Genomic DNA, 17397 nt, shown 5'->3' on the forward strand with positions numbered 1-17397 from the left:
GAACAATATCCGATTTAATAAAAGCACTCACAGAATTTCAGTGTTACCTAACAGACAGACAGAAGTAAGTGGCTATTGGAAATTTTATATTTGAGATTGCAAATTGCAAAAAGTTTTCCCATTAGGCTCAATCTTAAGACCTGTTCTGTTTACACTTTATATATATATATATATATATATATATGATACTGTCTCTACTGTAACTGGGTGTAAAGTAAATTTGTATGTTGATAATACAATCCTGTATTGTACATTCTGCCGTGAGTCTTCATTTTGCTCTCACCACATACAAATGCAAATACAAATACAAATTCAAATTCTGATGTGCATATTTGTTTAGGCACAGTTTTCTTGTTTGTTTGTTTTTTAACACCAGATGCGCTTTCTGACACAACCTTCCATATTTTTTGGCCCAATGGCTAAGTTATGGAAATTTACTAAGTGTGCATCCCTGAATGGCAAACCATAAATTAGTTCTTAATGCAGATAAAACAAAATTAATGGTATTTACCAGGGCCAAATGAAGATCATCTCTACCAAGAGTGATAGATTTGATGAAATTGATTTGTTAAGTGTATAAAAATCCTGGATTTTGGACAGATTTTTATATACCATATGGCTTAATACTCTAAAGGAAAAATGTTTCTCTCTGTATTGTAGAAGGACGCTTATTGAGGCCACTAGGATTTTATTCTCAGTTCTAGATTACAGTGATTACCAGGGAGAGTTATAATACACATCTTGTGAGTTGTATGCTAAGGTTAAATGGTGCTCTCTCTCTCTCTCTCTCTCTCTCTCTCTCGCTCTCTCTCTCTCTCTCTCTCTCTCTCTCTCTCTCTCTCTCTCTCTGTAAGGCATGATAGACATGGTATTTTATTTATTTTAAAAGCTACTGCTGTTTTTACCCTTTACATTGACTTACTGTTGTCTTTTAACATACTGTAGGCCCTTATAGGAACATGGTTTAATGGCTGACAGGTGTTGTTTTTACAGAATTTGAACAATCTAATTTTACTCACCGTGCACCTGTAATCTGGAATAACAAAACAAGAACTACATCTAAAGCTTACCTCATTATTACCACTAGGGCAATTACGTTTTTATAATCATATTTCTGTATTGGTTGATTTATATGTATTTGCTTTTTAAGGTTTTATTATTTTACTATTATTTCCACTTTTATCACCATATTTAAGTTTCTTATTGGTGTTCCATGCTAACAAAGGCCTTTTCTTTGTCCAGCAAATAACACATAAATGTCTTCATTTAAGTCAGACATAATGTATAATATGTTCATTATCTGTCTTAAACTGCTAGGTGAACATGAACTCTTGGCCAGTGAAGAAGTCTGGGTTATGGTATAGTCAGTTTGCTAAAGGAAGCAAGGTAAACATTTCTTTATTATATGGCCTACCTATACCAGTTTTCAATTCAGTCCTTTTATATGATTTACATGTTTTTAAGAGAGTGACTGTATAGTTTCTTCTGTGTACCCTATAATCATATTTTTGTTCTTTTATGAGGTAGATATACCACTTATTTTCTTCTTTTTTCAGCTTTCTTATGTAGATGCAAATGGTGATTCAGTGGGTGTAGTGCAGCTGGGTTTCCTAAGGCTGCTTAGTGTTCGAGCTCATCAGAACTTCGTCTATCACTGCCACAACTCAGTGGCTTGGGCTGACAAAGCTGCTGACAACGTTTATCAGAGGGCATTGCATTTCCTGGCTGCTAATAAAGAAGAGCTTAGTCAGAAGAGTTGTCCCTATATCATGGCACTTGTTGATGGCTGTTCTGTAAGTTTGTCTTTTTTCTTTTAACTTGTTGAACAAAGTACTTAGGTCTGGGTAGGTTACGTTAGCAGTGCAGAGTTGGGGTTTTGTAGTCCTTGTCTGTAATTTAGTGTATAACATACAGTATGTCTCTGTTGGTTTACTTATTTCTGGCAAAAGTTAGTCATTTGTAAAAAGTTGAGGCATAAGACAGTATAAGCTGTTGTCTAGGGTTAATATGACCATTGTTTTATAAATTCTCTTTTAACACAAAAATGGTATGCCTAAACTTAAGCAACAGACAGTGAGGGTATTAAATGGTACACTATATGACCAAAAGTATTTGGACACCTTACAACAAGCTTGTTGGACATCCTGTTTAAAAAACAAACAAATGGTATTAAAGTATTAAAGGAGTGACCTGTATGTATTTTTTTTTATCAAGTATAACAGCAGCCACTTTTTTTGAAAAGGCTACTCACGAATCACGAAAAAGTGTTTTTGTGGGAATTTGAGCCCATTCTATCAAAAGAATGTCTTGGCACTGATGTTGGTCAAGAAAGACAAAGCAAGACAAGACTTTATTAATGCCCTCAGGGATATTAACTTCTTACAGCAGTACAAAGAAGAATGGGAAAGAACAGGTAAGAACTTACAAGTAGAGAAAAAGACAACTAAAAGACAACAGGATGGATTACAGCTTGGCTATCATCCTCCTTCCTCCCACCTCCTCCACATATTAGAGAAAAACAGTCCAAGACAGAGCTCTCTCTTTTGACCTGCTTGTTTAGCCTTTTTCTGTTTCTCTTCACACACCTCTGCGTAGAAGATGGCTTGTACTACCACAGTGTCATAGAAAGATCTTAACAGTGGCTGGCACACTCCAAAGGACCTCAGTCTCCTTTCTCCTTTCTGTACAGGACATCTGAGTTGCTAGACCAGTTTGCCGTTAAGGTGAACACCCAGGTATTTATGGGTATGCAGTTTTAGGCACCGGAACCACACAAGAAGTCTTTCCTGGGACTGGCTCAGATTGAAGAGGTACAGAACCTCCCAGAAGATCTGGTTTGCAGGGATCACTGGTCTATCCACACTTTGTGTGGCTCAGCTCTAGTAGTTGTTCCCGGGAGTCAACAATAGATCCGTGGCTGAACATGTTTGCCGATGCATTAGCAAGGATTCCAAACCCATGGTTTCACACCCATGGTTGCACATGTTAGCATAAAAAAGGACAAAAAAAAGAACACGAGAACTAAGACAAGGGTTATACAAAAATGACGAAAAGAAACAAGAAAAAGAGAGCTGCTGTAATAAGCTGCCGCTTGCACAGCACCGGAAAAAGCCTTAATTGATGTTCCAGCTCATTCCAAAGCTGTATAATCAGGCTGAGGTCAGGGCTTTGTGCAGGCTACTAGACTTTTTTAAACCAAGCTTTTCTTTATGTCCTCAAAGACCTTGCTTTGTGCACAGGGGCACAGAAAAATGCTGAAACTGGAAATGGCCTTCCCTAAACTGTTGCTGTTTGAAGCATATCATTTCCTTTATATAAATAATTTATTACACCTGTTAGTCATTGTTGTGGCTGAAACACAAGAATTAAAAAGTAGAAGGGGTGTCCAAATTCTTTTGTCCATATAGTGTATATGGAGTATAACAAAAAATATAACAAAAAAGGTCTCCGCTGTTTTAGTATTGGTTACATGTTGAAGCATAGGACAATAGCAAATTAACAGTTCCTCCTTGAATAAGATTTTTTTATTTTACTGTTTTTCTCTTTTCTCTCTACACAGTATCGCAAAGGTTATGGAAAAACAATCCTACAGATAAATACACCACAAGTGGAGCAGCTTCCTCTCTTGGACATTAAGATCACTGACTTTGAGGAACACAATCAGAAGTTTGGTTTTGAAGTGGGACCTGCCTGTTTTCTAGGATAAACTTAAACATATGCAAAGAACTCTAAGGAAAAATTCCAAGGATAAATCATACACAGTAACTTAGACAACATTGGACACAGCCATACCATGTTGAGAAACATACTTGAACTACATAGAATCAGTGAAATAAAAAACTGGTGTTTTTTTTTACTATTTAGTCTAAAGAAATCAATTTTATGGTTCCTAGAACAAAACCAATGATCTCTTTCTCCTTTTGTTTACTCCTTATTCTTGCTCTTTGTCATATGCTCACTATGCTTCCATAATCACACCCAAACACTGGCTCTTCCTACATTTGTCTTTGTTCCACCTTATTTCAAAAGTGGGAATAATATAAGGGTATTATTTTTGGCTTTCAAATAGATAAGCTGACAGTTTCTGACTGGTACAACATGCAATATGATACAACATGGTAATAAAGCCCAACAGTAATGTTATGTAGGCAATATACTGTAATTTTATTTCTTGGTTAAATATTTCTTGTGGAATGAATAGTGTTTTTCAAGTTTTACATGCTTGCCATGGCTACACAAAAAAATGTACCAAACCAGTATTAATGGAAAAGACAATTGAAGCTGCTATTTTCCATTCATGTGCTAAATGCTACAGATGTTATCCTACACAATATACCTGTATTGTATAGTTTCCCTATTGTAATAATAGAAATATGCATTAGAAACCATATGTACATAACATATTTAATTGTATTTATTGTTAAACAGTAAGTCAAACAGTGTGCTCACTTAATTTGTGCTTAGCTCGTGCTTAATGACATGCTTAATGACTTTAGCATGTGTTGCATCAGATATTAATTTGCTGTAATATGTTGCTCACAGTGTGTATATTGCAACCAAGAGGATTTAAGTGCTTTTTGAGAATATTACACTCAAGCTGTATCACTGAATAAACAAATTGCACAAAGAAAGCCATAAATGTAGGTCACAGGTGGGAGAGATAGCCAAAAACATGTCAACTTTTTGTTGTATTTATGACATATGTATTTATGACAAAAGTGTTACACAAAATAATTAGATTGTGATCTGCTCAGTAATACAGTACTGATTAACAAAGTACCAATATGACAATCTGAATTACTTTAAGTATGATGTTCACATTTTAAATTGTTAAGTTGTATTTAATTTTCTTAATTTTTTGATTTTTTATTCTTACAGATTTTTTTCTGGATATACCAGTTTATAGTCTTCTTCGGACAAAACTATTTTTTCCCTTAGGTATATTTTATTTGAATTTCCGTCAACTTAAACTACAGTCCAAATCCCTTTCATTTAGCATATTTGACACTCACACACACACACACACACACACACACACACAAAATAATGCAATATATATATATATATACACATATATATATATATATATATATATATATATATATATATATATATACAGTGTATCACAAAAGTGAATACATCCCTCACATTTCTGCAAATATTTCATTATATCTTTTCATGGGACAACACTATAGACATGAAACTTGGATATAACTTAGAGTAGTCAGTGTACAGCTTGTATAGCAGTGTAGATTTACTGTCTTCTGAAAAGAACTCAACACACAGCCATTAATGTCTAAATAGCTGGCAACATAAGTGAGTACACCCCACAGTGAACATGTCCAAATTGTGCCCAAAGTGTCAATATTTTGTGTGACCACCATTATTATCCAGCACTGCCTTAACCCTCCTGGGCATGGAATTCACCAGAGCTGCACAGGTTGCTACTGGAATCCTCTTCCACTCCTCCATGATGACATCACGGAGCTGGTGGATGTTAGACACCTTGAACTCCTCCACCTTCCACTTGAGGATGTGCCACAGGTGCTCAATTGGGTTTAGTCCATCACCTTTACCTTCAGCTTCCTCAGCAAGGCAGTTGTCATCTTGGAGGTTGTGTTTGGGGTCGTTATCCTGTTGGAAAACTGCCATGAGGCCCAGTTTTCGAAGGGAGGGGATCATGCTCTGTTTCAGAATGTCACAGTACATGTTGGAATTCATGTTTCCCTCAATGAACTGCAGCTCCCCAGTGCCAGCAACACTCATGAAGCCCAAGACCATGATGCTACCACCACCATGCTTGACTGTAGGCAAGATACAGTTGCCTACAGGGCCTACCAGGGCGCCGCCACACATGCTGGACACCATCTGAGCCAAACAAGTTTATCTTGGTCTCGTCAGACCACAGGGCATTCCAGTAATCCATGTTCTTGGACTGCTTGTCTTCAGCAAACTGTTTGCAGGCTTTCTTGTGCGTCAGCTTCCTTCTGGGATGACGACCATGCAGACCGAGTTGATGCAGTGTGCGGCGTATGGTCTGAGCACTGACAGGCTGACCTCCCACATCTTCAACCTCTGCAGCAATGCTGGCAGCACTCATGTGTCTATTTTTTAAAGCCAACCTCTGGATATGACGCTGATCACGTGGACTCAACTTCTTTGGTCGACCCTGGCGAAGCCTGTTCCGAGTGGAACCTGTCCTGGAAAACCGCTGTATGACCTTGGCCACCATGCTGTAGCTCAGTTTCAGGGTGTTAGCAATCTTCTTATAGCCCAGGCCATCTTTGTGGAGAGCAACAATTCTATTTCTCACATCCTCAGAGAGTTCTTTGCCATGAGGTGCCATGTTGAATATCCAGTGGCCAGTATGAGAGAATTGTACCCAAAACACCAAATTTAACAGCCCTGCTCCCCATTTACACCTGGGACCTTGACACATGACACCAGGGAGGGACAACGACACATTTGGGCACAATTTGGACATGTTCACTGTGGGGTGTACTCACTTATGTTGCCAGCTATTTAGACATTAATGGCTGTGTGTTGAGTTATTTTCAGAAGACAGTAAATCTACACTGCTATACAAGCTGTACACTGACTACTCTAAGTTATATCCAAGTTTTATGTCTATAGTGTTGTCCCATGAAAAGATATAATGAAATATTTGCAGAAATGTGAGGGGTGTACTCACTTTTGTGATACACTGTATATATATATATATATATTTATATATATTTATAGATATATGATTAAGGTAGTGTTTAATTACAGAAACGAGGAGCAATTAGTAACGAGGAGGAAGAAGAGTTATTGTGCAGGAGCCCTAATCTCGAGAATGCCTTGTCAGAATCATTCTACCCTGTAATAACATCTTACCCAGAAATATATGTGCTCAAGCAGACAATTTAATTGAAGGGTAAACAAATAATATTGTCTGCTTGAGCACATATATTTCTGCCACTGCCTGGTTGCTCTGTTTGATATGCTTTCTATTCATTTGTTGTTTTTATGAGTATCTGATAAGGCAAAAACTGTCGAGCCTCAGTAAAGTTAATTTTAATATTAAAGTTTAACTGCATTATTTTGGTTGCACAACCACTGGCAATAAATGACTAGATCAAGCTAGGGTCACCAACACGGTGCTCACGGGCACCTCGTCGCCTGCAGGGACCACGTGAGTCGCATGAGTTTTATTTATTATAAAAAATAAAAAGTCTTTTGGTTGGCAATGATGACAATAGCAAACACTGTTTTTAAGAGAAGAATGGTCCCGATGTCATCTCCACTCTCTATGATGAGTACGACAGTTAGAAGAGTAAAAATAATAATAATAATAATAATAATAATAACAATAATAAAAATATCATTTAAGATGAACCGTGCAACTTTGTTATTCAGGAAGTTTGTATTACTTCGTCTTACTCAGTACCCTTGAAGTAGCTCTCAGTTTCAAAAAGGTTGGTGACCCCTGCTCTAGATGTTCTTGTAGTCATCTTCTTGCTGCTGCAGTTTTTTTCCAATCTTCCATTGCATTTTTCTCAAGCTCTTCAATAATAGAATATTTCAGGTGTCTCCAAAGATTTTCAGTTGGATTGAGATAGGGACTCATTGATGGCCAGTCCATTTTTTCTTTCAAAAACTCACAAACTATAGTTTTGGCAAGTTGTTTAGGTTATCTACAGTTGATATGAAAAGTCTACACAATACTGTTCCAGTCAGTGGCGATTTCTCTAAGACTGCAAGGGAAGCTCAGCTTCCCCTAAAATGTCAAAAATTAAATGGTCAAATATGTACAGTTGTGTTAACATTTCATTGACTACAAATGCATTAGAATACATTCATCTTGAAGACGAGTTTGTTCAGAATCAGCTACTTATCACAAATCGACTGACTCGATTTTGTTAACTTCTCATACATTCTCGCAGCATCAATGCATTTGCCCGTAGAAGCTAAGCGTCTATTCACTTCAATGGGACTGCATGGAAAAGTTTTTTTCATTGCTTCAAAACTCGCCGGTCATTGGATAAATGCCACGATTTTGCGGGTCTGGACGCTGAGCTTCTGCAAGATGATTGGAGGATCAGTCGAAAGGCTGAATCCCGTTTTGACTGACAGCTATTTTGAGATCTACACCATCACTGGGAGCTTCAGTCCCATCACGGATTTTGCGAGTGAAGTCAAAAGACAAACTGCAACCCATTTCAGGCCATTTTCTTGAAAAGGAACAGAGGGTAGAATTTATGTATCAATAAACTGACAAGTTTTATGATGTAAGCCGACAATGAGCTTCCCCTCTTTAAAAGACCAGCAGCCGCCACTGGTTCCAGTGTCAGGTTTTGTGAGGTAAAAATCAAGCCAATGTGAATAAATTCACAGTATTGTATCTTTTGGAATGCAAAATGTAGCCAGACATGGGAGTTTTTCCTTTGTAAGCTTTTCTTTCCATCTTGTCACCCTACCTCACAGCCCAAGTGTATGAAGACTATAGGAGATTGCTGTGACATATAAACAACTAGTGCTTGCCAGAAATTCCTGCAGCTCCTTTAATGTTGCTGTAGACCTCTTGGCAGCCTCCTGAACCAGTTTTCTTCTTTTCATTAATTTTAGAGGGACCGGAAGTGTCCCGGATGTACCCTTCTCATGACTGATACCATTAACAATGAGGTCCTTGTAATATTTTGTAAGCTCTTTGCAGACCATGGAAAATAGGAGAATCCTACTAGAACAGTTGAGCTTTAAATTGGGTTAATTTTTCACGTCAATTAATGGTAGGTGTGTATTGACTACTGTTTAACATGTTTAACATGATTTTGAATGTGATTGGTCAATTCTTAACACAGCACCATCCCCAATTACAAGAGGGTGTGCACACTCCAAAAAAGTTTGGACAGAGGCATGTTTACCCCTGTGTTCCATTACCTTTCCTATTAATGAAACTTCGTTCTCTTCATGCTGCACCATACATTTTCAATAGGAGACAGATCTGGACTACAGGCAGGCCATTCAAGCATGCAGATTTGGTGTATATGATTGTAGCGCATAAAGAAACAGGTGTCTCTCTAGATCCCAATATACGCCTCCATGTCAGTGGTACCATCACACATATGCCGTCACTTAAGGGGGCACTGATGCACCACCATCCAATTACAAATATACAGTGGTGTTCAAAAAAATAGCAGTGATTTTTAAAAAGTGAATAAAGCGCAAAATCATTATAATAACTTTTATTTCCATAAATGCAAATGCACTGAAAATTCTAAATCAATACATTAACAAAATTTTGCCAGTTTGTGTTAATCCTTTACAGAAAGTTAAGAAAAATGAATATTAGGCTGTTCAAAAAAATAGCAGTGCCAGCATTTTTCTTTAAAAACTCATAAACTGTATAATCTGGAAAAAAAATTTTGAGGTTTCACTTTACTTTAAATTACTGAACTAATATTTAGTGGCATAACAATTGTTTCTGAGATCTGTGTTGCATGGAGTCGACCAACTTCTGGCACCTCTGAACAGGTATCCAGTCCAGGATGATTAGACTACATTCCACAGTTCTTCTGCATTTTTGGGTTTTGCCTAAAAAGAACACGTTTCAGATGTCAGCCTACAAGTTCTCTCTGGGATTGAAGTCAGGGGATTGGGCTGGCCACTCCATTACCTTAATCTTGTTTGTCTGTAACCAAGATGTTTTGGGTTATTGTCATGTTGAAACACCCATTTTAAGGACATTTCTTCTTTGACATAAGGTGACATGATCATCTCAAGCATTTTGATATATTCAAACTGATCCATGACCCGTCGTATGCGATAAATAGACGTAACACCATGGTATGAAAAACATCCCCATATCATAATTTTGTACCACCATGCTTTACTGTCTTTACAGTGTACTTTGGCTTGAATTAAGTACTCGGGGGTCGTCTAACATACTGTCTACGGCCACTAGACCCAGAAAGAACAATTTTACTTTCATCAGTCCACAAAATGTTGAGCCATTTCTCTTTTCACCAGTCAATGTGTTCCTTGGCAAATTTGAACTCATTCAGGACACATCTTTTTCTTAACAACGGGACTTTGCAAGGAGTTCTTGCTGGTAAATTGGCTTCACTTAATCATCTTCTGTACTCACTGGGAACTTCAGATGTTCCTTGATCTTTCTGGTGGTGATCACTGGCTGAGTATTTGCCATTTTGGCTATTCTTTGATCCAATCGAACAGTACAGTAGTTCCATGCTTCCTTCCGCGTCTTTCAGGTTTTAGTTGTCACTTCAAGGCATTTGAGATAATTTTAGATGAGCAGCCTATAATTTGCTGCACTTCTCTGTATGTTTTTCCCTCTACAATCAACTTTTTAATCAAAGTACGCTGTTCATCAGAACAGTGTCTGGAACAACCCATTTTACCCAGTATTTCAGAAGGAAATGCGCTATGACCAACCTGTGCAACATTTGCCACCCTCCTAAATTAAATAAGGGTAAAAACTGACACCCGTTCTTCTGCAGAATGAATTACTTCACCAATTGAAATCCTCACTGCTATTATTTTGAACAAGCCCCTTTCAATCAATGCTTCGATTACTCAGAATGAGCGGCATTGCATGTCCTAATTGTTGGGTTTGTTTTGTTTTCATGACTCTACTACACGTTCAAGTAAATTTTTTGCTATGTAGAAATAACACTTCTACTAAAAACAGTGATTTATCAGGTTAATGATGTTGGACTGCTATTTTTTTGAACACCACTGTACAAATGTTGGCTTACTCTGTCTAGAGTATTAGGAATGTACTAAGCACTAAAACATTTCAGAACTGTGCTTACATTGCTTATTTCAGCTTGTCTGACGCTCTAACTGCATTTGGCAATGTTACTATCAACAAAATAATAGGCAAGTACACTAATTCACAAAAGAACTGTGCTTTAAACACTTTTGCATTTGTCAATTTGCATTTGGCAATGTTACTATCATCATAGTAATAGGAATATACAACAACACTACAAAACTTTACTACTGTGCTTAAAACACTCATTTAAACTATCTACACTTAAGTTTTAGTGCACATCTAAACTCGGTTTTATGGTAACTTGGGTGCTGGAAGGAAAGGAAATTAGTTTTACAGCTTAATAATTGTAACCTACCAAGTTCTGATGCACAAAAATGTACCAGAAAAAGTATGTTACAAATAGGGCTGGCACTGATCCGATATTCGGTATCGGTCCGATATTGGCCCAAATCACTGGGCCGAAAAAAAAAAAAATGTGTAATCCGATCCGATACGCTTGCTAAATGTAAATAACAATTAATGTAAATAAGGCCATTGTTTGTGTGTAAAGCAAATAACACACAAAGATACGTTCCAAGTGTTGTAAAATAATTCAATGTTCAAACATTCAAGTGGGGTTTCATGAGAACGCTACTTTAATGTCGCAAACACAGAACAATATAGCACAGCCAGAGACTATCATTTTCTAATCTCTTCCCTACACACTCGCTCCCTATACCCTTGCATTGTACACTTAACATCCTTAAAGGGCCAGACAATATATATGTAATTCACATTACATGACAAGTGTCGTTTATTGCCGCTCACGTTTGATGACAGCTATTCAGAAATTAAAACACTCTGATCTACTTCAACTTTTAGCATTTAAAAAAAATCATCTTCTACTGCCACATCTAAAAACACTCTTTAAACACAATAAAAAGCGCTTTATAAATGATAACTCAGACTTGGATGAATCGGACTTGGATAAATCGGTCTTGGAGATCTGTCACATCCTCAACGATTAATCCATTAGTGATATGAAATAAAACAAACTACACCGTTTCCCGTTTTCCTCTTCAAGATCCAGCAGGGTTTTTTAATAAGCGCGCTTTGGTTTTTAATCATCTATAAATGTGATAGAACTCTAACGGAAAAACTCAACTCTGCGTCAATTCTAATTGGTACATCGCGTTTGATTGACATTCACATCTTTCAATTGTAGACACTTTTGTTAAACGAGCCAAAAGTGGTGCTAAATGTTCTGTGTGTAAAAGTGAAAATAAAAACAGCAGTTTTGTATAAGTGTGATGCTGTAGGTTCTGTATTTATTTAGAATATTTGTTTCACAGTCTGAGCATTGTTATTTAGATAGCTAGTTTAACCATGCTGCATTGAGAAATGTATTATTACTGCTTAGTTGTTTGAGAGGAGAAATGACGGTATTGGATTGGTATTGGTATCGGCAGATACTCAGCTTGCGGTATCGGACATAAAAAAGTGGTATCAAGCCAGCCCTAGTTACAACCGATGTGTAAAACAGTCTATAATGTTGTACATTCAGATCCTCTCAGTTATATTTCAAAAAATCATTTTCCTAACTACTCACAAAACAGCCTTCTGTCTTTACTTTGACAAGTTCCACTTTGAAAAAGCTCAGTCGCGTTAATCACACTACAAAGTGCACGTCTAAACCCATTTTTATGGTAAACCTTTTGCGAAGTGTTGGAGAGGGTAAAGCTCTTCTTTACAGCTTAATAAACGTAACTTACTGAGTACTGATGAGTACTAATGCTCAAAAATGTACCAGAGGGAGTTTTTACAACCTATATGCAATATAAAAACTTTAAAATTCAGACCTTCTCTGCTATTAAAAATAAAATTCCATTAAAAAATCCAGTTGTTATAGACCAACTTTGAAGGTCTAATAAACTGAGCAAATCAATTTATCAATTCACTCGACTATACTGTTAAAGAGCATTGACTCTTTTAGTAATAAAATTAAATTTAGACATTTTTACTGTACAAATTTGGAGTAATGGGATCTCAGACTTATGTAAAGTGTCTATTCGGTTGTGTATAGACCAATTTTTGAAGTCCAGATAATTAAGAAAATCAAATTATGAAATGTTACCACTACAATCATGAAGAACACTTACTAGTACTAGTACTTACTAGTACTAGTGTACTAGTTTTATGATTTTAAGACATTTAACTGTAAGAATTTGAAATTTCTAAAGTCTGGCAACCCTATCTAAACCCTATCTTACAGTGTTAAGACCATTTTTAGGTCCCATAAAATAAGAAAATTAAATTGTTATCAAATCATCCCTATATATTTCTGAAAACATTTATTATTGTACCCATAAAACGAGGAATTTAGAGCAAATTTATGTAAAGGTCTATTCAGTTGTGTTAAGACCACGTGTTTGAAGTCCAAGATAATAAGCAAATTAAAGTATCAAATTATCACTACATTCCTAAACATGACTTACTGACTATATACATTTCAGACATTTTTATCAAGGGAATTTGGAGTAATGGAATGACAAACCTATGTAAAGTGACTATTTGGTGGCGATTTTTTTAACCACACCATTTTTTTTTATAAAACTACACCATTATAATCATGAAGAACACTTGTACTCATATCATGATTTTAAGACATTTTTACTGTAGGAATTTCGAGTCATGGGTTGGCAAACCTGTGTAAAGTGTCTTTTCAGCTGTGTTAAAACCACATTTTGAAGTACAATAAAATTATCAAATTGTTATCAAATGTCACTTCTATATTCATAAAGTACACTTAATCTGGCACTCAAGGTGTGATATTAAGACATTTTTGCTGTAGACATTTAGAGTCATGGGATGGAAAACTTATGTAGGTTGTGTTAAGACAACTAGAGATGCATGAGTACCGATACTGGTATCGGGTATTTGCCCGATACCGCGCTCATTAACTCGCAAACGAGGCTCCGATATTAAACATTCGATACCATGTCTATTGCTGCGTTACGCCTAGTTCACACTACACGATTTTTGCCCTGATTTTCGCTTGGCGGCTGGTCGGCGCTAGATTTGCCAGCTCGGGAGCTAGATTTGATCGCTCGGCGATCAAAACTCGGCTCTCGATCGCTAAGTGTGAGCGCGCGTGTGCCAACCGCGAACTTGCGCACCCCCCCCCCAACTTGCGCCACGGCCCCCTCCCCTTCATCAACCACTGCACAGAAATCATTGAGAAAGCTTCTGACAAGCTAAAATGACGTTGTGCACATCATATATACGATGCAATTTTGCTGATTGAAAATATTACTTTAAAAAAATGATACAGTCCGACCCCATCTAAGCCGATTCTATCAGCACATTATATACGTTTGTGGTTCACTTTGGTAAATCATAAGCGGTTCTTGCTTTTTGATGTAGATGAGAGCAGAAAACATTACTTCACAGAGTCAAGCATAGACAAAAGTTCATCAATTACTAAGTTGGTTAGTTCAGGATAATCTGCTCTGACTGAGAGAAAACGTTTAGCTCCACAGACAGAACGACTCTGAGTCGGCTCCCGCTCTGTGGTAATAAGCAGTATAATTAAACCTGAGCTTTTTAAGGTAAGCGAGTCACACAGAATGTTCTGTAGTAGTTGGTGTTTATTTACAACCGCAACAGTAAAAACGGAGAGATGACTGAGAAAAGAAACTTACGCTGCACTTAAAATTAATTGACTCCTGAATCACTTATATCGATACTGTGAACAGAGCGTCTCCTCTCTTAAAGACACACACACGTCCTATAACAGCGGTCATTGCTTTTGTCACCGGTTTATCTTCACTGATAGCTCTATTTTTTTTCAGACTGAACTGAATAACATTAAACGTGCTTGAGTGCGTGGTCAGTTAGACCAGGGGTTTTCAACCTTTTTGGACATGCGCCCCCCTTCGTGTGCCAACCGTGAACTTGCGCCCCCCCCTTCCCCCAACTTGCGCCACGCCCCCCTCTCCTTCGTCAACCACCGCACAGAAATCATTGAGAAAGCTTCTGACAAGCTAAAAGAACGTAATTAATGTTGTGCACATTATATAATTTTGCTGATTGAAAATATTATTTTAAAAAGATAATACAGTCTGTTAGGATGAATCTTTTGGTTCAAAAAGGTCCTGAAGAAAGCAGTCGAGAAGTCCAGAAAGTACTCTTTAAAACACTTTATTAAGTGTAAAAATAATCTGTGAATATATATCAGAGCTAAGCCGACCGGCGCTCCTTACTCCTGCAGTCTAGAAAAACCACGTAAGAAAGAGGCAGACCTGAGCCCGCCATCCTTTTTTAAACTAGTCTAGGCTCCTCCTCCGCCGCTGCTGTTGGAGCCAATGAAATGTGCTAAAAAGCCCCGGGCTCCGCCTCCCCCCTTCGGTATGAGTCAGGGGGGGGGATCCGGGTCACGGCGTCATTTTGAACAATAGACCATGTGGCCTGGATGTAATTTATGTTTAATAATGATGTTATGTTAAAAACCTAACAAGTCCCCCCTTGAAAGCATCTTAATGCTTTCACAATAACTTTTAACTATAGGTTAGGTGTTTCTAGATCCCAGGAGATAAGGATAGCCGTCAGCAACCCCCCAATTTAACCCCTTCTGACTACATGGCCACTGGGCTGAATTTTATACAATAAAACGTTTCTAAAAATAAAAAGGCTACCAATTAAACTAAAGGAACCGTACCTATCCCAACAGCTCCTAACCCTAAAACAAACGAACAAACAAAAAATAATAAAAACAGGAAATCAAAATAAAGTAATTTAAAAAATAGGAAATCAAAAAGAGAAGAAAAATAAAATAAAAACAATGGGTGCGTGGCTTCTACAGGAAGTCCGTTCAGGTTGTCCTCCACCAGACGGAGCTGCAGATATTCAGAAGGGGCCCATAGCTCCTGTGTCTCTGCATGACTCCTAATGTCTTATGGATTCTCCCCTGTCGGTCTTACCTGTTTCCACAGCAGCACAAACATTTAAACGATGTAACAGAGAATATCCTTCCTAAAAGTACCAAACATATATACATTGTAAACAATCCTGAACTAACCCCTTGCGTTTTGTAGCTAAACTATGTGTGTTGCACTTAACTAGTGTTTTCAAAGATGGTCTATGTGTCTGCGAACTATATGTTTATGTTTTTCTCTCCTAGTCTAACTAAATTCTCCCCCCTCGTCTTGTTCCGCTCCGTTGATTCCGCTGGACTCTTCTTCCACATAGTCGGTTTTGTCGGGCTTTTCTGCTGTGGGTTGTTCCCTGTAGGCAGGTCCAGTTAGTGGCACTTCTGTCCCTTGGAGTGGGTCTTCCAGTCCCCTCAGTGTCTGCCTCTGCCAGTCCTTCCAAGTCTCCTTCCTTCATCACGGTGTGTGATTAAGAGTGCTGGTCCTCTCTCCTCATCTTGTCTGGTCGGTTTTACCTTTAATTAAGCAGAGTTAGTAGCACTTATATTGCTCGAAGTGGGTCTTCCGGCCCACCTTCAAGGGTATCCTCCTCATCATCATCTGCCTGATATCTAGACAAATCAGCCAACACCATCTGGATAACTGGTGGATCCTGCCCCCCTCTGCTTCCTGTACTCACTATATCTATTAAAAATGTTTCTATTAATACCCTGATGCACGGGATACCACAACAACAACATATCACTAAAATTACCAATCCTACACATACTGACCTCACCAAGACCCCGGTAAGTAGTTTCCCTGACCAGTTCTAGCCTCACTGACTTTACTAACCAATTGCTAACCATGCAATAGGAAACTTAATCAATTCCACTGATTATTCCACAAAGCAATTGCTATATTGGTTTTCAGGGCCGACTGCTCGACACGGACCGGAAAATAACTTACCACACAAACGGTTGGACTTTAACCAACCGACCTGAACCCGTTCAGGCTTTCACAGTTGGACTCGGACCAACTGACCTGGTACCAGGCTTTGAGTTTGGACTCTAACCAAACTGGCATGGACTCTAACCACACCGGATCCTTTGGACTCACCAGGAGTCAAGGCATGCCCACCATACCTTTGTCAGTGAAAGAGGAACCACACCTTAACATTTATCAGTAATTATTTCTAATTATCTACAAGAGAATTCTCAACATACCACTAAAATTGCCAATCCCACACTCTCATACTGACATCACTAAACCCGTAATAACTTCCTTCCATGGCCCAAACATCCCTTCTAGCCACTTAACCCATTCATACACACATACAATCATACAACAGACAAACATATAAGCTACTTACCCAGCCCTCACCGCAGCCACCCCACTTCCAACAACGGGATACACTGCCACGGTGAGCTTAGACACCACTGCCGCAAGGCTTTCTGGGTAAAGCCCGTGCCAGACCCAGTGGCGACGCTACACTGTCCCCTCCCTAATGGTCAACCGTCCCGGTGACCCACTCACCAGCGTCCACTGGGTGGCTCCATGTCTGGACCGCACCCCATTACACTGCCGAGTCGCTCTTCCACCCACTGCTGGACCGGGCACCCTGCCCCTACAGCCACCTGGGCTAGCGCACTCCGACAGACCGGGCATATTGGCTCACCAAACCATCAGAGCCACCCAAACACCACGATCCCACTTCTGACACCAATGTGGCGC

The 17397-nt window shown here is 38.4% G+C and overlaps 1 protein-coding gene across 1 annotated transcript in view; it reads left to right on the plus strand.

The window, feature by feature from the left end:
* The window catches only part of col11a2 (collagen, type XI, alpha 2), a 111022-nt gene extending 107316 nt beyond the window's left edge, over nt 1-3706 (plus strand). Inside the window, exons 61-63 of the mRNA XM_062985601.1 lie at nt 1318-1386; nt 1557-1793; nt 3560-3706. Coding sequence (XP_062841671.1) covers nt 1318-1386; nt 1557-1793; nt 3560-3706 — 453 coding nt within the window. The remainder of the gene's footprint in view (nt 1-1317; nt 1387-1556; nt 1794-3559) is intronic.
* Nucleotides 3707-17397: the final 13691 nt, after the last annotated feature.

This window comes from Trichomycterus rosablanca, chromosome 2, assembly GCF_030014385.1.
Source record: "Trichomycterus rosablanca isolate fTriRos1 chromosome 2, fTriRos1.hap1, whole genome shotgun sequence".
Classification (NCBI taxonomy): domain Eukaryota; kingdom Metazoa; phylum Chordata; class Actinopteri; order Siluriformes; family Trichomycteridae; genus Trichomycterus; species Trichomycterus rosablanca.